Source organism: Salvia splendens, chromosome 19 (assembly GCF_004379255.2).
Source record: "Salvia splendens isolate huo1 chromosome 19, SspV2, whole genome shotgun sequence".
NCBI lineage: Eukaryota > Viridiplantae > Streptophyta > Magnoliopsida > Lamiales > Lamiaceae > Salvia > Salvia splendens.
The window spans coordinates 23784258-23805920 of record NC_056050.1 but is presented as its reverse complement, the minus strand read 5'-3'; the positions used below and the strand labels follow the sequence as shown (position 1 = coordinate 23805920).

The window sequence follows — 21663 nt, the reverse complement described above, 5'->3', positions numbered from 1 at the left end:
TTAATGGAAAATTATAATTTAAATGATAATTATTCCTTAATTATATATAGGGAGTAGTAATAAGTTTTACCATATCTATGATGATAATATTAATCTAGATGGAAATTCGAAACCCCGTCCACATAGAAAATTCCCTATATATAGATGAATCGATATTCACAATTCTCCAAAGTAATAAAATTATCAAAACCCTTTTCTCTCTCTTTTTGCAATGGCCGCCGTTCCCAAAACCGTAACCCTAGTGAGCTCCGACGGCGAGCGCTTCGTGATCGCCGAGACCTTAGCGAAGCAGTCGATAACGATCGGGAACATAATCGACGACGGCTGCTGCGACGCCCCGATCCCGATCCCCAACGTCACCGGCAAAGTCCTAACCACGGTGATCGAATACCTCAAAAACCACGGCGGCGGCGGCAGCAACGCCGAGAAGGAGAAGAAAGACGAGGAGTTGTTCCGCGGCGTCGCCGTGAAAGAGCACCTCGAATATGCTACAGCCGCCGGCTATCTTGACATTAAAGGTCTAGTTGATCTCCTATCGAAGAAGATCGCCAATACTATAAAAAACAAAGCGGTGGGGGAGATAAGAAGCATTTTCGGCATCGAAAACGATTACACGGCGGCGGAGGAGGAGGAGATTAGGGAACAGTACGCATGGGCACAATGATCGATCATGTTTTTCAATTAGGGGTTTTCTTTTTTCTTTTTTTTTTTTGGAAATAAATAAGTATGGATTAGGGTTTTTTTTCCTATGCTGTTAGGAGAGAATTCGTTATTTCATAAATATCATGCATTTTTTTTGTTCTCTATCTTGTTCATCTTCAAGGAATTTAATTTAATAAAGGGTTAATTAATTTTACACAATGTTGAGACTAGAGATGACCAAAGTTTATGGTTCTGGCGGTTATCTGCAAACCCCCGTAACTGGCGGTTACGGTTCCGAACTGAAACCGTGAGAATTTATCCAAACTGAAAATGTCAATTTTAGAACCGTGATTTGGTTTGCCGGAATTGCCGGTTCTGGGCGGTTTTAAATTGGAACCGTGAAAAACCATGAAACCGAGCCGGAACCGCAAAAAAACGTCGGTTTTCGGCGGTTCAGAACCGTGAAAAAATTGTAAAAAATTGTCGAAAAACCGCCGGTTCGGAACCAAAACCGAAACCGGCGGTTTTTGAACCGGAACCGTGAAACACCCTCATGGTTCGGTTCCGGTTCGGCAATTTACAAAACCGGAACCGTGGGCACCTCTAGTTGAGACGGTGGATTGCAAAAGCAATTTCAACTTTGCGATAGAGATGAATTTAGTTTAATGAATGGTTAACTCTCATTTTTAAAAGAGGCATAACCAGACAATATAATGCTTTTCTAAAACACCCCTTAAGCATAATTTACCTTGGTTTTGGCATGTTTTTAGAAATTTAAGTTGTTACAATTACAAATTTCAAAATATCTCTTTGAATAAATAAGGGTCGTTAATAGCTAATGGAGTAATTTATTTGTGAATATAGTTAGCTAGTGAATGGTGAACAAACAAGGACCGTTCCACACCTAAAGCTTAGTTGTAACTTGTATAGGTTAGCTTGCAGAAAAAAATAAGGAGCATTCAGAACTAATAGTAGCCTAGTTGTGACCGGAGAAAAGTACTCCCTCCAATCCCCTAAAAATATAAGTTTTCTATTAAAGGAAATCTCTTTCTCTCTAATAAGATGGAACCCATTTCCACTAATCCTATTTTTCTTTTTATCTCTCTCTTACTTTTTCAATTGTACATTAAAACTTGTGTCGTTTCAAAAGTTGCTATTTTTTAAAGACGAAGGAAATAAGAGGTAGTACTCACAACTAAGTAGGAGTCCGGTGAAAAATAAGAGGTACTCACAACTAAGTTGGAGTTTGGTTCGTTGAGCATGATAATAGTAAGATACAATATCGAATAATCATGTAGCACAATATGATCTTGCCGTTATAGAGACGGGCCAAGAGCTTTTGAGAAAAATATAACCGAATAAAAGATAAAATTAATTAGTCATGACATTTAATCATAAGTAATAAGCCCTTAATAGTTAAGTGTAATTAATTATAGCTTAAAAAAAATTATTCAAAACCATGAATATAACCAGTTGTGGATGATAGATTAAAATCACATTAATTATAAAGTAATACTATCAAATAGACCCCAAAATCCGTATATATATATAGAAGCGTCGCTAGAGTAGTGATATAAGGAAAGCATCCCTTAAATATATAACTAGAGAATAAATCTCAACCATAAGATCAAGAAAATTAAGGGCTGACATTCAACATATGATCAAGAAAATTAAGGGCAGAATTGGTTCACTATAATAAGGCGGGGGCAAAATAGTCATTTACAAAAGTTGGAAATAGGAGCAGAATGAGCGATCCTTGGGATGCCGATCGCAACAGTCATGATCGGCGCCGGAGGCAGCGGCGGAGCTGTGGTCGGACGAAAATGGGGATGAGGCCACAGCAGAGGCGGAGGGGGACGAGGCGGCGCGATTGCCGATGGAGCTCGAGTGGCGGAGCTCCGCCGTCGCTCTCTTCGGGCTGAACGACAGCTTGGAATTCGGGATGCTGCTCCAATTGGCTACACATAAATTCAAATAATGGCTAGAAATTGAGAAACAATGTGTTCAACTGTCAAACAGAAGCAAAAAAACTACTATTTGTGTATAGTCATAGTGAGCTTCAACACATTAAGCATACTCATGGTCGCTTATAAAAATGGATTAAGTCCAAAATAGCAAGACCTCAAAAGAGTCAAAAAGTTTATTTAATCTCAAGAGTGCTAACTAATTTTTTCTCTGCAAGGAAATTTTTTGTCTTGACTCTTGATGAGACTCTAGTAGATACTGACATACTAAAGCGTCAATTTTTCCATAGGGAATCTATTTTTTTCATATCAGTGAAGTAAAAACATGGTTAGAGTGATGTATTTCATGGTTAGAGTGATGTGTCTGTGATATTTTCTTATAGTGATCTGATTTGTTCACATCAGTGAAGTAAAAACATGCTTAGAGTTGTCAACTAGGCCGGGCTAGCCCAGCCCAGGCCAGGCCCCGTGAGGCCCGAGGGTGTTGAGGCCCAGCTCGGCCCAATACCAGGGTCTGAAATGAGCTGTGCCGGGCCGGGCTTATTTTCATACATCTCAACCCAGCCCAGCCCAGACCCACTTGGTCAGTGGGCCGAGCTGGGCCGGGTCGGGCTGAACTGGGCCTGACGTTGACAATTTAATAATAATCAACATAAACAAAAAATTTCTTAAATGTAAGACTTCAATTGTAAAATTACAAAAAATATTACATGTTCAAAGAGTTAATCCGGGTAATTTTGCCAATCAAAAGTAAAGTTTGGATCATTAGTACTTGAATAGTAATAATCAGTTATTGGAAAATAAAATCTCTCGATATCCGACTCTTGATCTTCTTGTGCATTAATTACCAAATTCGGTTCGCCATCTTCATCTTCTTGATCTTCTTCTTTCATTTCTGACATCTATATCTTTCGAGCCTCTTCAACTTGTTCAATCGAAATTCTTCATCCATCCAATTCTTCAAAAGCATGCAAAATTTGATAGATTTTGGTGTCAATCGAGTTCTTCTATCTGTCACTGTTCTTACACCTGCACTAAAAGCACTTTCGGATGCTACACTAGACATTTGACATGTTAGTAGATCACGTGCAATCATAGATAAAATAGGATAATTTTTTTGTTCCAAAAATAGCACAAAAAGGAACATTTTGATAATACTTTTTCCATTTAATCTCCATCTTTCCAATAATGTCTTCACATTTTCCATATTTCTATGCTCATCAAAAATTTTAACAATGTTAACCATTTCACGCAACATAATATTGGAAGTAGGATAACAACTACCGGACATAACATTAGTCATATCACTAAACGTTTGTAAAAGTGGTATTAATATGTCAACAATCTCCCAATTCTTCTCAATAATAGCACTAATGCTAGAATTTTTTTCTTTTTTCATATAGTGTATTATTATTGAAGAATAAGGTTTAGCTTCCATTAACATTCTACAAGTTGAAAACCACCTCGTTTTTACATCAATATAAGGAATTTTAAATTTCATTTTCGCACTATTAACCATTCTCTTATACTTTTGCAACCTAACCGAAGATGATGTAATGAATAACAAACAATCTCGTATAAGATCAATGTGAGATCTAATACTTTGCATTCCATCACATACACATAGATGTAGAACATGACAAACACAACGAATGTAAAAAAATTTTGCATCAATATTTGGCCTCAAAAATTCAATAAAATACTCCATAGCTTTGCCATTATTTGCGGCATTGTCTAATGTAATAGACATAATTTTATCACTTATTTCCCAATAATTCAAACAAGACATAACAGCTTGATATATAGATATACCATCATGTGGATACTCAAGCAATGAAAAATCAATTATTCTTTTTTCCAACAAGAAATTTTCATTTATCCAATGGGCTGTGACACATAAATAATGCAAACCTTTTCTACAAAGCCATAAGTCGGTAGTTAAAGAAATTTTAGAATTTAATTTAGAAAACAATGTTTTCAAAGCAATAATTTCAAATTCATATATTTTGTAACCATCTTTCTAACAAGTGTTTCGTGAAATACTTTTAAAACGAGGTTGAGTTTTTTTCATAAAATTTGCAAAATATTGAGTTTCCACAAAGTTAAAAGGAAGTTCAGCTCCTATAACAAGTTTAGCAAGTTCAATTCTCACTTCATCTTGTTTATATGCACAATTTATAACAGAACCACTAGATGAAATATCTAAATTTTGTTGTCTACTATCATCTAACAAGTCATTATCTTCCCAATTCTTGCGATGATTATTCAAATGTCTAGTTAAAGTACCAGTGCCATAATTAACTTTAAAAGCAAATTTGACCTTACAGAGCTTACAAGCTGCTTTTTCATCATTCAAGGTAAAATAATTCCACACTTTACTAGTCTTAGATCTAACTGGTGGTTTTTTAACTGCAATAGTAGTTTGGGTTTCAACAAAAGTGGTTTGGTCCCCCTCTAAGTTTACATGTTGTGGTTGTGATGCAGATTCTGAAAAAAGTGGAACAGACTCATTTTGTAGTGTTCTAGAAGATGAACCAGGAGACATTCCCATAAATCTTTTCATTTTTAAGATATAAAATAGCCAAGAAATAAATAGGCAATGAAGCTATAACAAATAAATCACAACTGGAGCAAAATTAGGTGTATAAAAAATCAACAGTAACAAATATGAAACAAGAACAGATATAAATCAAAAATTAAAACAAACCAGGTGATTATTGGCAGTTCAGCAACACCAAATCAGACAAATGATACTTCGATTGGATGATTCTCGACAACACCAAATGATGAACAGTTGGATGAAGATGGATGATTCTCGACAACAATTACTGAGGATGCAGAGAATAAGAGTAAGAGAATTGGAGTAGGGATGAAGATGGAATGGAGAATACAATTACATGTATTTATAGGAGAATCAGAGAAGAACAATTAAGATTTTACCGTTGAAAACTTGGAATTGGAGAAGAAGACCGACGGATGGAATGAAAATTGAGAATGAAGCTGGATCTAGAAATTGGAGAAGAAGACCGACGGATGAATGAAAATTGAGAATGAAGACCGACGCCTCTTTTATTTACCAATCATCAATCTATTAATTAATAGTGCACGCCACTTTTCAATTCAATCTATTAACACGCCACTTTTTAATTAAGGTCCATAATCAATTTGTCATTAAATATATTAGTTTTAATTAAATCCTAAACCTAACTATATTTAATTAAGTCAGTGGGTTGAAGCTGTGCTGGCCTGAGCCGGGCTTGGGCTGGGCCTGAGCCGGGCTTGGGCTGCTAGTGGGCTTGGTCCCGGGCCGGTTCTGGGTTTACAAATAGGCCCAAATAGAGCCCGTTACACTCAACAAGCCCAGCCCGAGCCCGTTCCATTTCTCTAACGAGCCGGGCCTGGGCCGAGCTGGGCTAGGCCAGCCCGACCCAGTTGACAACTCTAAACATGCTTAGATTGATGTGTTCCACGGTTAGAGTGATGTTTCTGTGATATTTTCTTATAGTGATCTATTTTGTTCACATTAGTGAAGTAAAAACATGCTAAGAGTGATGTGTTACACGGTTATAGTAATGTTTCTGTGATATTTTCTTATAGTGATCTATTTTGTTCACATCAGTGAAGTAAAAACATGCTAAGAGTGATGTATTCCACGGTTAGATTGATGTTTTTGTGATATTTTCTTATAGTGATCTATTTTGTTCACATCAGTGAAGTAAAAACATGCTAAGAGTGATGTATTCCACGGTTAGATTGATGTTTTTGTGATATTTTCTTATAGTGATCTATTTTGTTCACATCAGTGAAGTAAAAACATGCTTAGAGTGACGTGTTCCACGGTTAGAGTGATGTTTCTGTGATATTTTCTTATAGTGATCTGTTTTGTTCACATCAGTGAAGTAAAAACATGCTTAGAGTGATGTATTCCACGGTTAGAGTGATGTTTATGTGATATTTTCTTATAGTGATATGTTTTGTTCACACCAGTGAAGTAAAAACATGCTAAGAACGATGTGTTCCATGGTTAGAGTGATGTTTCTGTGATATTTTCTTATAGTGATCTATTTTGTTCATATCAGTGAAGTAAAAAAATGCTTAGAGTGATGTATTCCAAGGTTAGAGTGATGTTTCTGTGATATTTTCTTATAGTGATCTATTTTGTTCACATCAGTGATGTAAAAACATGCTTAGAGTGATGTATTCCACGGTTAGAGTGATGTTTCTGTGATATTTTCTTATAGTGATCTATTTTGTTCATATCAGTGAAGTAAAAACATGTTTAGAGTGACGTATTCAATGGTTAGAGTGATGTGTCTGTGATCATTGCTTATAGTGATCTATTTTTTTCATATCAGTGAAGTAAAAACATGCTTAGAGTGATGTGTTCCACGGTTAGAGTGAAGTGTTTATGATTCTTGCTTATAGTGATCTATTTTTTTCATATCAGTGAAGTAAAAACATGCTTAGAGTGATGTATTGAGTATATAGTGATCACTCCAAACTTCATTCCAAAAATCACTCCAAAAATCACTCCAACCCCTTCGTCTACTTTTACACACCAAAATCACTCCAAAAATACCAACTCTTATTTCTCGATCAACGTGCATTTACAATATTCATTCCATTCGTCTACTTTTACACACCAAATTCAAAATTCTCCGACTCCTTAAAATCAAAGCAGCTGAAAAAATCCCTATCGGAGGTCCTCTCCATATACTACCCCCTTGCCGGCCGCATCGTCGCCAACCTCTACGTCGTCGCCGGCGTGGCCTTTTCCGAAGCCGAAGCAGATTGCGACGTCTCGCAATTCATCACCAATCCAAACCCTAAAAATTTGGAGAAATTTCTACCTCGCGATGAGTTCAAACATCATTGCCTGGCTGTCCACGCCACCTATTTCCGCTGCGGCGGCCTCGCCGTTGTGATCCTCCTCTCGCACAAGGTCACCGACGGATTATCTCTCCACTTGTTCATATAGAGAGACAGAGTATGCATGAATGTGGTGTGTATGTCAAAATGTGGAACAATGTATTTCCCAAAATACCCCCATGCTATTTTTATTAATAGAAAATGAATACTTAATTTAGTCATTAGATTGAGATAATGTGTGGCTGAGATTTGTTCTCTAGTTATACACTTAAAATTAGTTAGACCTTGATCACTTCCCAGCGTCGCTATTCACAATTCTCGCCAAACTACTAATAAAATTATGAATAACGAGTTTACGACGATGGCGAAAACCGTAATCTTAGTGAGCTCCGACGGCAAGTGGTTCGAGATCGCTGAATCCATGGCGGCGCAGTCAATAGTGATCGGGAACGTAATCGAATACGTCGGTGGCGGCGACCCGATCCCGCTCTTCAACGTCACCGCTAGAGTCCTAATTAAGGTGATCCCTCAAGAATCACGGCGGTGGAAAGTGCTCTTGGAGTGTATGAAGGCCGCAAACTATCTCAACATCGAAGGTCTGTTTGATCTCATCTCGCAGAAGATCGCTGATTCGATCGAAGCCTGCAAATCGGAGGCGGAGATGGTGTACGATTTCTCGCCGGAGAGGAGGCGAGCAAATACGGTAAGCGATCGCGCGTGGATTTGGGGCTTTACTTTTCCAAGAAAACATGAAAAATGGTGAATTAATTAAGGCCACTCTTGTCACATACGTGTAAATTTCAGTGTGCGTGTATTGGCTTGGTGTAAAATACTAGTAGTTCATGTCAAAGCAATGCGTGTTGAGTTTGAATCGATCATGACTTTAAATTTTTGTTCATTTATCCATAAAAAGATAGTACTTAAGTGTTATTTTCCAACAAAATATTAGTACGATTTTGATAGTGGTGCGATGATGTTTTCCCATTTCATCCACATTGAAATATGATTTTTAAAAAACGATAAATTCATTTTTTTCGTATTCATCAATTCTTATAATAAATTTACAAGAATATACCTGAAATGTTAGTAATATTAGCTCAATGCCCAAAGGGAGTTACAATGGTTAGCCCAGTAAGGCCATCCACAAAGCTGTCAATATACCGTCCCTTAACTGTCCCTTAAATTACTATTCGCGGGGCCCATTGTACTTTTTTACTCCATCCCTTAACTAAGGGACGGAACCTGCAACCCTCCGTCCTTTAACCGTCCCTTAAATTACTATTCATTCAATTTCATTTTTTTATTTTTTTTTCCAACAAGTTCAATTAATAAAAAACACACTTCATTGAAAATAAAACAACATTACAACATAAAATTTGAAAAAAATTAAAAAAATATAATTAAAAATCCTAAAAAAATTAAAAAAAACATAATTTAATTTCCTCCGCCAAAGTTTTCCCAAATGTGCTCCATTAGATCATCTTGGAGTTGGGCGTGAGCGGAAGAGTCACGTGTCCTTGCCTGAATAGACAAACGTTCTTGTATAGACGGATGCACTCCACTTCGAGGCGGACTACTGGCGGTTGAGCTTCCGGGGGCTTCAGGGTTGAACCAATTTCCCGTCTCGGGTCCTTCGTCTTGAACAATCATGTTGTGCAAGATTATGCACGTATACATGATGTCGACCATGCTCTCCATGACCCACGTACGAGCCAGGGCTTTGATTATGTTGAAGCGCGCTTGGAGAACCTCGAACACCCACTCCACATCCTTCCGAGCAGTCTGCTGCTTCTGCTTTGCGTTCATAGGCCTAGTGCACGTGTTCACGAAGGTTGGCCACTTCGGGTAGATGTCGTCGGCAAGATAGTACCACATTTTATATCGCCGGTTGTTAGCTGTGAAGTTGATGGCCGACGCTTTACCATCCAAAACTTCGGCGAAGAGGTCGGATTGGTGGAGCACGTTTATGTTGTTGTTCGAGCCGGGGACCCCGAAGTACGCATGCCAGATCCATAGTCGGTAGTCGGCAACGACCTCAAGTATAACGGTGGGGTGGGTGCCTTTGTGGCCGCTCGTGTACGACCCCCTCCACGCCACCGGACAATTCTTCCATTGCCAGTGCATGCAGTCGACGCTGCCAAGCATCCCGGGGAATCCATGCACTTCTTCGTGAAGGCGGAGCAGGAACTGGCAATCAGTCGTGCTTGGCTTCCGGAGAAATTCGTCGGTGAAGGCTGCCCGGATGCCTTTGCAGAATTGGAGCAAGCACATTCTCCCAGTGTTGTCTCCAATGTGGAGGTATTCGTCGAACACATCCGCCGTTTGTCCAGTCGCAAGCTGACGGATTGCTGCAGTACATTTCTGCAGCGTCGTGTGGCTGGGACGGCTGACGGCGTCGAACCTTTCTTGGAAGAACTCTTCCCGGACCGCCAATGTATTTGCGATGTGGAGAAATAGCGATCGCCGCATGCAGAAACGGCGACGGAAGTAGGTATCTCCCCACACCGGGTTATCGCAGTAGTAGTCGCAGACTAACCTTGCGGCGGCTTCCTCCCGGTTAAGATGGATGTAAGTCCGGGAGCGTCTTTGGGGCGGCGCAACTTCCTCCGCCTCCCGGTGTCGATCTTCTTCAAGTGATTCTTCCATTATTTGACGCATTTGCTCATATGGATCCATGAGATCGATTAAATTTGGGGAAAGAATAAAAGAGAGATGAGTTGAGATGAAAATTGGAGAGAAAATGGAGATGATTTGGGAAGAATAGATGTGTAGTTGTGTGTGAAATAAGGATGAATTAGGAGTATTTATAGAGTAAAAAAATAAAAAAAAAATAAAAAAAAATTGGAAAACGGCTAGAAAACGGTAATATTTTAGTTTTCCACTTTTTAAATTTTTTGTTTATTTTTTTTTTTCGAATATTTTTTAAAAAATTGATTTATTGCGTCATCGTGACGAATCCCACTCGCGGGCCGGCAAGTGGGCGTCACGCATGGCCTAGGAGCGCGTCATGTCGCGGGAGCGCGTGGCGAGCCGTTCCGTGCCGCGTCTCGGCGTGACGGGCGATCCGGCGAGACTGTGACGGGACGAGACGCCGCAACGCTTCCCGCCACCGTTCCGTCACGGAGTAACGAGATTCGGGCCACCCGCGTAACGCGTTGCGGGTGGCCTAAAAACATGATGAAACGTTGATATTATCAACCAACATTTGGGGAAACGGGTCAAAAAATATCCAAATTAAAATAATAATTTTAGAGTTAAGAGAAACATTTGTAATGATTAATTTTCAAAAACAATGGCTAGCTACAATATTCTACTATGAAACACTGTTCTTACGAAATCATGAAGAATAAAACAAAGTTAAGAGAGCATTGAAAAAGAAGTTACTTACTACAGATCATAATTCTCAAACAATGTCAGTGTAAGTATTATTGTCACGTCATATAAATTAATTCATTATTGAAAAATATTGTGCCAAAACACATTGATACCACATTACCACCAGCCTATGCTTTTCTAAAACACTACTTAAGCATAATTTACCAAGTCTTTAGAAATTTAAGCTGTTACAAATTTCAAAATTGGATCTTAATTACGTTGACATATTCATATTTTTTAGTGATATATGGAGTTCATTTATTCGTATCACTCCTATTTAAATAAATAAGGGATATTTATAACTAATGGGGACATGGGGTATTTATTTGTGTATATAGTTAGCTGTTAATGGTGAACAAATATGGATAGCTCACACCTAATAGCTTAGTTGTGAATGGAGAAAAAATAAGAGGTATCACAACAAAAGTGACGACGTTCGATTCGTCAAATAAATAATACTAAGATGGAGTATATATAATCCATAATTCATAATTGGAATTATCTAGGATTATATATTAATCCCATAGAGGTGAAGGTGACATGCTTAATTAAGTGACTCGATCTATTCTTGCTAAAAAAATTTATTAAAAAAATACAACTGAACAAGTAAACATTAGCGTGGCATTTAATCACAAGTAATAAGCTAAGTTAATTATAGCTTAAAACTAAAAACTCTCAATTCACAATTTTAAAATTATTGGCAATGAAAAAGTAATTCCCAAAATCCCCAATATATAGAAGGGTCCCCATTCACATTTCTCCCAAAACTAATCAAATTATAACGAGTTTACGATCATGGCAGCTTCAAATTCGAAAACCGTTACCTTAGTGAGCTCCGACGAGGAGTGCTTCGACATCGCCGAGTCCGTGGCGGCGCAGTCGATAACGCTCAGGAACACAATCGAGGACTGCGACGGCCAGATCCCGCTCTTCAACGTCACCGCTAGAGTCCTAATCAAGGTAATCGACTACCTCGAGAACCACGGCGGCGGCGGCGGCGATGACGAGAAGAAGAAGAAGGACGACGAGTTGGTGAGCGGCGTCCCCGTGAAATTGCTCTTGGAGTATCTTATGGCCGCCAACTATCTCAACATCGACGGCCTAATTGATCTCGTCTCGAAGAAGATCGCCGATTCGATCGCAGCCTGCAATTCGGTGGCGGAGATGAGAAGCTTGATCGGAACGGAGAGCGATTTCTCGCCGGCGGAGGAGGCGAATGTTGTGATGGAGAACCAGTGGGCTTTTTTCAACGGTAATTGATCGCTTCTTCATTTAGGGTTTTTATTTTCTTTTAATTTTTTTTTTGGGTGATGAAATGTTTTTGGATTGGTGTAAAATAGTTCATGTTGAAGCAATGTGTCGAGTTCGAATCCGTCGTAATTTTGTGTAAAATAATTCGGGTCGAAGCAATGTGTCGAATTCGAATTCGAATTCGAATCTATCGTATAAAGATATGGAGTACGAAATTCTGTTTTCCTTCTTCTTCGTATCCAAATTAAATTTGTAGTGTGTTTGGTTTATAAGATTAAACCCCGCAACTCAATCCTAGAGGAATAATCATGGGATAATTAGTCATGACTAATCTCATGTGACTAAAATAATTTCACGACTCAATCCTAGATTATATCTTAATATTATTTTATCTTAGAAACCGAATGACATCTTACTAATTAATACTAGTAATTTACAAGATCAGAATTCTCAAACAATGTCAGTGCAAGTATTATTGTGACGTTGTATAACTTAATTTATTATTGAAAAAACATTGTGCAAAACATTGATACCAGAACTCAATACATAAAAATAACAACAGTAACTTAACATCAGGCATATTTGACAAAAACCTTGATACCAGAACTCAATTATGACCGTTCGATTCTCGATTTGATTGCCATTCATTTATTTCCCCTCCTTAATTTATTTAGAGACTAAGTAATTAATTATTTCCTCTCGGTATAAATTTGTATTAAATGCAAGAATACTAACGAATCTCAGTGAAAAAAAATATGATTATTAGTTATAGATATATTTTTTTTATAAAGAATCACAATTAGAAAATATTAATATTAGCTATGGACGAATTAAGAATCACAATGGAAATATATAATTTTTGATTATTGGATAAGTTTACTCAACTCATGAAAATCTGTAAATTCGGGTACCTTCGGGTACCCAAACCCGAAATCTAAAAAATATCATACCTAATACTCGACCCGAATGTGAATTTGGGTACCCTAATACCTGGTGCGGGTATCCGAACCTAACTAATCGGGTACCCATAAACCCGAAATTAGTATATTTCAAATTTTTTATATAAATTATATTGTGATGAGAAAAGAAATAATTAAAAATAACACAATAATACTATTTATTTACTATTATTAATAATCTAAACTTCAATTCTAATGCTTTAGCTTTCTCTAGATTGTGATTCTATTATATAATAGACATTAGACAAATAGACACTCCTTAATTTTAAAATAAAGAAATTTTTGGCATAAATCTACATGTGATTAAATATATTTACCCTAGATTTACCCTACGGGCCATAGGCCTTATACAAAATAAAAATATTTATCACATATACATAATTAATCGGGTTTAACCGGGTACCCAAATACGGGTTTTGGGTACCCTTGGGTACCCTAAACCCGAAAAATCCTAACATTAACTACCAAAACCCGTACCCGAACCCATAATTTCGGGTTTCGGTACCTAAAACCCGTCAGGTATTGGGTCGGGATAGGGTATACCCGAAACCTGCGGAGTAAATTTGCATGCCAAAGTACTACATTCATTTTTAATTATTTTACGGCGTATTAGGGATATTTGCCAAAACTTAAAGATTATACATGAGTATAAATAACGATTTTAAGATTTTAATTTTCGTATAAAGGTTCACATATATACGCTTGAACACAAAACAGATTTATGATATCTCATAATTTCATTTCATATTCAAGTCAATCATATTGTTCCTTTTTTACAATATAGTATTACAAAACTAAACATTCATAATGTCAAAATTACATAAGCTATTTAGGCACATAATGTCAAAATTACATAGCCTTTTTAATATAAAAGTAGACAAACTTAATAAAGAAGGTTCTTAATTAAAATATACTACTATAAAAAGAACTTGAAATCCCCCAAAATATATAACACAAAAAATAACATTACATTTTATTATTTTACCAAAAGTAGTAAATTTCATAGACAATGTCTTCCACTCACTAGAATGCAGAGTTTATGATCTTATCACACCTATATATTTCACGTTCATGAGCCCTTGGTGTATCTTCGGTAGATGAATTTACCAGTGAGGGTGTTGTTGTATATCCAGTTTTGTTTAGTTCATCTAATTGAAATAATAGGACATCTTGGTCCATTTTTGAGTGACCAACAAAACTTGAAATATAATCTTATGTGAAATAGTATAAAGATTATGCTGTCAAATGTCTCACTAATTAACTTGATCTTAAAATAAGTTGTTCTCTGGGTGTTCGGTTGACAAGATTAAATCTCATGATTAAATATGTATCATGTTTGGTTCATAAGATTGAACCCTTCAACCTAATCCTAAATGGATAGTCTCATGATAATTAGTCATAGCCTCCCCCCTCCAACTAAAATAATCCTACAACTTAATCCTAGATGGATAGTCTCATGATATTAGTCATGACAACCGAACGCCAGCTTAGAGAAGATGGTCGAAAGCATTGAAATGATGGTAGTATTAAATCAATTGAATGCCGTTTCATGAAACAAATTAATTGTTAGAAGAACGAGAAAGGAAAAATTGTCACATTCTTATAAGCAATGATCTACGCAAGTATGTGTGTTCTTGCTTGGCTTTGTAACTATGTAATTCATGTTTTACATCTATTTAATTCGTTAGATCCAAAAAAAAATGCAAATTTGGAAATGAAAAGTAAGTTGCTATTATATATAAAAACCATCAAACTAACAATCATGTTCGCAAATACACTGACTTAGCCTCCGAAATAATTTACTTGACACTTAATTTGACAACATTCATCACTACAAACTCCTGCACCACAACATATCTCATCTACCCAGTCCACTTAAACATTTTAATATCAATATCAACATAATGTATTAAAGTATCAACTTAAGTTTATATTGACATTTCAGTAACATCGTGTTGACATTTTTAATACATTGTATTAATGAATTAGCAAGTTAGCAACTTAAGAAAAGTTAGCAACGGATTACACTCCTATGCTCCATACAGTTTTACAGTTAAGTGTCAAGAATTGGTTACATTAGTATATTTTTCCACATTTAAGAATCATGAGGTTTCTATTCAAATATTTCATAGTCACACAATTAATAATTTGGCCTTTTTATCATTGTATAAATTAGCTCACTATAGTGTGTGTCGTCTTCACAATAATTGTTAACTTCCAAAAACCATACAATAACATCAAAACTTATTTAAAAAGACTAAATCTATCCAATCACATTGTAAATGACCATAGTAAGACATTATAACCATGGTCAATATACATAATAAACAAACACACAAACACACAAACACACATCTATTCTTCCCAAATCATCTCCATTTCCTCTCCAATTTTCATCTAACCTCTCCAATTTTCGTCACAAAATATCCGGCGACGGAAACGAGGGCGGCTCCGGCGGGTTTGACATCAACGCGTTTGGCGACTGGGGGGCATGTACAATGTATTGGGTGGTTCGGGTTCCGGTTCGTTGACGCCGGGCACCCAAGGCTCGTCGACACCGGCGGGGTACCAACCACCCCATTTTGATGTGGATGCATACGCTCGTCCCTCCGCCCTGAGGTATTCGCAGGGATTATCCCAAATTAGGGAGGATTATTCGGATGAACCCACTCCGGAAGGAGGACGAGGCGGTGGAAGCTCCAGGGCATTTGACGTCGTGGAGGAAGAGGCGGAGGCGGCCGAGGAGGATGAGGATGTAGGCCGGCATCCGTACAGCCGCAAGGACACGATAGCTGTGTACAACGCCTGGATCAGTGTCTCGTACGATCCCGTCGTCGCGAATCAACAAACCCGGAAATGCTTTTGGGAAAAGGTCACCGAGGCCTACAACGAGATTAAGCCTAAGGGGTCCCACCGCCGCACATTGAAGATGCTCCGCGCTCACTTTGACTGAGTCGACAGAGAGGTCAAAAAATTCTGCGGCATCTACAAGGCTGAAGCGGCTCATTACCAAAGCGGAGTCATGGGAGCCGACATTCTGAGATCGGCTTTGCGAGTCTATTTCGACTACACCGGCAAAGAATTCAAACATGTCGATGTTTGGGAGGTCGTCAAAGACGAGGCAAGGTGGGCCGTCGGTGTCCAGTCCAGCACGGGCTCGACCTCGAAGCGCACGAAGCACACGGCGGGTGGCCAATACTCGTCTAGTGGGGGCGGTTCAGGCAGCGCCGCACAAGAGGTTGCCTCGCAGGAGGTTGAGGGCACGACGGACGATGCGGGGGGGTTTACCCGTGGGCGCCGTCGGCCGCAAGGGACCAAGGCGGCGAAGGCGGCTAGAGGAAGGAGGGGCCAAGGCAAATCAAGCCAGGCGGGCTCCCAAGGGCCGCCCTCCTCCTTAATGTCCATGTACTTCACTGCCACGATGGCGGACACTTCCCGCATGATGCCTGCCCATTTTCAAGCCCATCATGTCGGCATTGTGTATCTGGCGGGACAACTTGGTATTCCGCCTCCACCGCCTATGGGGGATGATTCGCCGGCGGAGTAGTTTTTATAATTTCTATAAAATTGTATTTAAAATTTTGTCTTTATTTATTTATTTTAAGTTATAATTTTTATTTTATTTAATGAAGTGTGTTTTTATTAATTGAATTTGTTGAAAATAAAAATAAAAAAATGAAATTGAATGAATAGTTAAGGGATGAGATGATTAAGAGACGGATAAGAGATGGATGGTTGCAGGTTCTGTCTCTTAGTTAAGAGATGGAGTGAAAAGTACAGTGGGGCCCATGAATAGTTAAGAGATGAGACGGTTAAGAGACGGATAAGAGACAGTGTTGCGGATAGCCTCATCTCTCTACTTTTTTCATTTTCCACTTTATTCTCCATTTACTTAACTCACCTAATACAATTTTTCTTAATCTCCGTGCCGAAAAGAAACGCCTGCATTACTATGGAACGGAGGGAGTATAAACTAACTCTTACCAATAAAATTAATATTAAATTATTTAATATTTACCATTAGAGAAATGGCGTCTAGGGACTGGGGTGGTATAAGTTTTAATTTATCATAATTTATTTATTTTTAAATACTTTCATAGTATTTCATATTGCTGTTTGATCATGAATTCAATAATAACTTATAAATCAAGTTATAATATTATAATATTAGTGAGTAACATTTTTCTTTAATTAGTTGGCTGCAAAAATTAATACTATGTGTTCTTTAAAATTGCAATTATTTTCAATCACGCTTGCACTATGTTTCTATGTTATCATTTATTTTCGTTGTAGTTAACTTCCAATAATATTTGTTTTAGTTAACTTCCAATAATATTTTTGTTTTAGTTAACTTCCAATAATATTTTATGAATTAGTATTACTTGCTTTATTACCAAGATTTTTATATTAGTGAAAGGCGTAAATGTCCAAAATAATAGTCGAAAATTAAAATCTATACGCTAATAAAAAAATTAAACTGTATCTACTTATTTTATTTCATATATTTAAAATCTATACACTAATAAAAAAATTAAATTTTATCCGTACTTATTTTATTTCGTACTACTATCATCCATAACTAAAATTCAATAATTTTGATTGTGGTTGTTGGATAATAGTAGTATATTATTAATATGATTTCTTACAGATTAATTATCACGTGATTGAAAACAAGAAGAAAAACTATTTCCTCTGTCCCATAAAAAAATGGCATTTGATACAATTGCAAGACTGATGTAGATTTAAACATAAAAATACAAAATTAAACTTATACTAACAGCTAACACACATGAATCCAAATGATTATATTTATAGGAACGAAATCTCACACAAATCCAGATAGCCTTGATTCATTTTTTATTTCGACCATTTAGTCTAGTTTAAGGCGGACATTTATAAAAGCATTTACAATGAAAATAATCTAATTGAAATTGATTATTTAAACATTGTGAATGCAAGAATCTATTTCCCATATAATGCCTGCAATTGTCATCACATGTAGAGGGATAATCGTCGTCGCACGTATCTCCAATTTCCAAATCACACGTTTCAGCTCCAAGACATCCTATAATACTCGAAAAATTGGTGACAATTACAATTATATACTTATGTAAATAATCTTAAAAGTTCTTTATTCATGTTATAATGAACCCTGATTGAAATCTTTATAATTACAAAATAAACTGAAATCAATAGTATGTAATTTACAACCATATTTTAAAGTTTATAATCAATATTAGTAGTATTTGTTCTGTAAAATATAAAAATAATACCTGTAATGAGAGCAGAGCCGAGGATACAAACCAGCAACAAATGAAATAGTTTTGCCATTATATTTTATGAGAAAATGGTTTATGACACCCATATATATATATGCAAGGATATGTGTTTTTGGGTTATAATTTTTGAAATTTGATTTCCAGAACCCAATTCGAGAAAAAATCAATTATTGTCACTGTCCAAAATTAGATTTATAGATACTATCATCAATATTATGCAGGGGTGAGTAGGTACTGTATACCTTACTGAAACCACCATACCGTATACCTTACCGTAAATTCTATATGCGAACAAATCATACCTTTACCTTACCAAAATTTTTGGTATACCGAACTTCGGTATACCTTATTTTCGATATGACCAATTTCCATACCGATGCAGTACCTTATTTTTGGTATACCGTACCAAAGTTTGGTATACCGTACTTTTGCGGTATACCTTACTTTCAACATCAATGAAAATAGATAATTTGAATTTTTAGAATATTATTTATATTTTATTTTAAATATATATATATATATATATATATATATATATATATATTACATATATTTTATTCATAATTATATTTATATTTCACAATAAATTTTATAATTTTAAAAATATATAAAATATATTTTATACTATTAAATTTATATTTTACGGTATATACCTTAATTTACGGTACATACCGAACTTCGGTATGAAGCGGTATACCGCGGTATATGAAAATTCATACCGTTACCTTACCGAAAGATTTCAGTAAGGTATTATACCGTACCGAAAATCACGGTATACCAAAAGTTTGGTATTTTCGATATTTTTTCAGTACGATAAGGCCGGTATTTCAGTATTTCGGTATTTTTCCCCAGCCCTAATATTATGAATTGACTAGAGACGATATTATGAATTGCCACTGTATCATATTATGGATTGGCTAGATACACAAAGATTTATAAAAATCACACCATAATAAAGTTCATGCAAATCAGATCACATTTAAGTAAAATAAAATTCAAAACACGTTTAAAAGGAGGACTTTGCATCATAGACTTTTATACAATAGTACTATAATACTACAGTAGTAGTATATTGTATTAAATGTTATTAATTGTATATTACAGTATATGCGGACAATAAACATATACAGATTAAACATATAAGACTAAACACAAATTAATCATTAATTATATCTTTAAATATTTTCATTTCAATTTCAATTTCAATTTCAATTTCAATTTCCTATATCCACGCTATAAATTTTATAAGGGGGTAATGGATTCAAAACTATTAACTTTGAACATAGTCTAATATTTCTAGTAAACTTTCGTAAATACCATGAATTTAAGATCTTTGTGTCACACGTCGGCGGTTCAAGGCCCAGCTATTGACACAACATCGTTATGAATTGTTTATAATAAGAAAATTATATTTGGCAGTTGTTGGAATTTCTACTACCCATTAATAAAAAACTGTATAGCGATCATTACAATTACAATCCTGATTGGTGATGATTACAATTATTCATATGTTGGGTGAGAAAAAAAAAAGCTGAAAATCGAATATCCGAACTGATTCAAGCCGAAATTTTAAAATTCGGTTTAATTTTTTTTTGGTTCGGATGAAAAAAAAAACTGAAAACAGAATTATATTTTAATATATATATATATATATGGATGTATTCATTTCCTTTTTGTATCTTTTGTTCTTTGTTCTTTTTAATCTCAGCCCCACGATTTTGTAATCCGACGGTTAGATTGGTGTCACGTGTCATTTAATAATGCAGATTTTCAGTTGAATAATGCACACCGACTAATAATGCACCATTATTGTGTATATATATTAAATTTTATATATATTATATATTCTATTAATTTTATACGTATATATATTATAAATTCTATATATCGTATATATATTATATGTATATATATTAAATTCTATACAATAGCATTATATAATATATTATATAGTATTATACTTATTATGTATTGTATATTCAAATATATACAATATATTATGGAGGGTCCTCTTTAGTTACATGTTTTATTAATATCTCTGTTTTTGGGTGAAATTATGTAATTATAGAATGAAGAAAGTTGGTTATTAGATGATGTAATTTCATATCTTTGATTATATCTTTGGCAGTGTAGATATGTAGCGAAGTTTTGTTTGAAGTGATTTCTTATAAAGATGAATAAATTATACTATAAACATGAAGTATTTGTTGTAAAAAATGTTCCTGTTTATGGGGTGAATTGATTTCTTTATATAATGAAGAAAGATGGTTATTAGATGAGATAATTTCATACTCTGATTATTTAACTGGAATAATTTCATTTAAAACTGAAAAATGTTGGTATGATGAAATGTATGTATGTGGTTTGGAAATGAAGTGGTTTTACAGTAATGTATATTATCTGATACTTTCAGAAGCTCTAGAATTTGATCGTGAACGAGCTAATGAAGAAGGGAGGTCTAAACGGAGCAACGACAGATTACAGAATGTTAAGGGCAATATAAACAATGATGGGAACAATGGTTTTACTTCAGAAGACAACAACGTCAGTGGCAACAATGGTCCTACTTCAGGTGTTTTATTAAATTACAATTGTAATACATTCTGTATGATTAAGCATACTAACCATAATCCTTATTTTAGGATCGAAGAGAAACTGATGAAGAGTTTGTCAAGGAAGGTGAAAGACTCAACAAAGTTGGAGGAAAAGGGAATAAACCAAGAAAGGAAGCTGTTCATCTCATACTGCTGGACAAAAAAGGCAAGAAATCGAGAAAGGAAGCCGTTAAAGAGATACGACCATAAATTTGAAATTGGCCCTGTTTTTCCACGGATTTTAATTATCTACATAATTTGTGAACAGATATTAAACCACACTAGAAGATTCTTTTCATTTGGCCTTCAGTAATTCTCTGCATAAATATATTGGATACACTACTTTGGTTATCTACATAATTTGTGAACAGATATTAAACCACACTAGAAGATTCTTTTCATTTGGCCTTCAGTAATTCTCTGCATAAATATATTGGATACACTACTTTGGTTCAGCAAGAGCATAAATAAACTACATCAGATAAACAAAACCGTTCAGCACAATGATTTACTAAAAATGGTATATTGCACATAGCAGAACACATTAAACTGAATTGAATAAGTACAAAAACTAAAAAAAAGAACCACATTAAACAAAACAGAAATAAACAAAATAGCAATAAGAGATCATATTGGCTGGAAATCTATTCATCGAACCTGTAGATAAGTTCATCCATGCAAACCATAAATCGAATAGCCTAAATACTTCTTTTATTATTAGCTCAAAATT

The 21663-nt window shown here is 35.8% G+C and overlaps 3 protein-coding genes and 1 long non-coding RNA gene across 4 annotated transcripts; 3 read left to right on the top strand and 1 right to left on the bottom strand.

Moving 5' to 3' along the window:
- The first annotated feature begins 211 nt into the window (after positions 1-211).
- Positions 212-664, top strand: LOC121779201 (SKP1-like protein 14). The gene has a single exon (XM_042176524.1). The coding sequence runs from the start codon at positions 212-214 to the stop codon at positions 662-664; it is 453 nt and encodes a 150-aa protein (XP_042032458.1).
- Positions 665-3259: 2595 nt separating this feature from the next.
- On the bottom strand, positions 3260-5733 carry LOC121779781. Its single transcript, XR_006045934.1, has 2 exons — positions 5547-5733; positions 3260-5434 (listed from the first exon to the last, which is right to left on the bottom strand). It is a non-coding gene; the product is annotated as an uncharacterized LOC121779781 (long non-coding RNA).
- A 2103-nt stretch (positions 5734-7836) lies between these two features.
- On the top strand, positions 7837-8303 carry LOC121779200 (SKP1-like protein 12). The gene is made up of 2 exons (XM_042176523.1): positions 7837-8178; positions 8280-8303. Exons 1-2 carry the CDS (start codon positions 7837-7839, stop codon positions 8301-8303), a joined length of 366 nt encoding a protein of 121 aa, XP_042032457.1.
- Positions 8304-11328: 3025 nt separating this feature from the next.
- On the top strand, positions 11329-12303 carry LOC121778810 (SKP1-like protein 4). Its single transcript, XM_042176214.1, has one exon. The coding sequence runs from the start codon at positions 11646-11648 to the stop codon at positions 12108-12110; it is 465 nt and encodes a 154-aa protein (XP_042032148.1). The 5' UTR covers positions 11329-11645; the 3' UTR covers positions 12111-12303.
- Positions 12304-21663: the final 9360 nt, after the last annotated feature.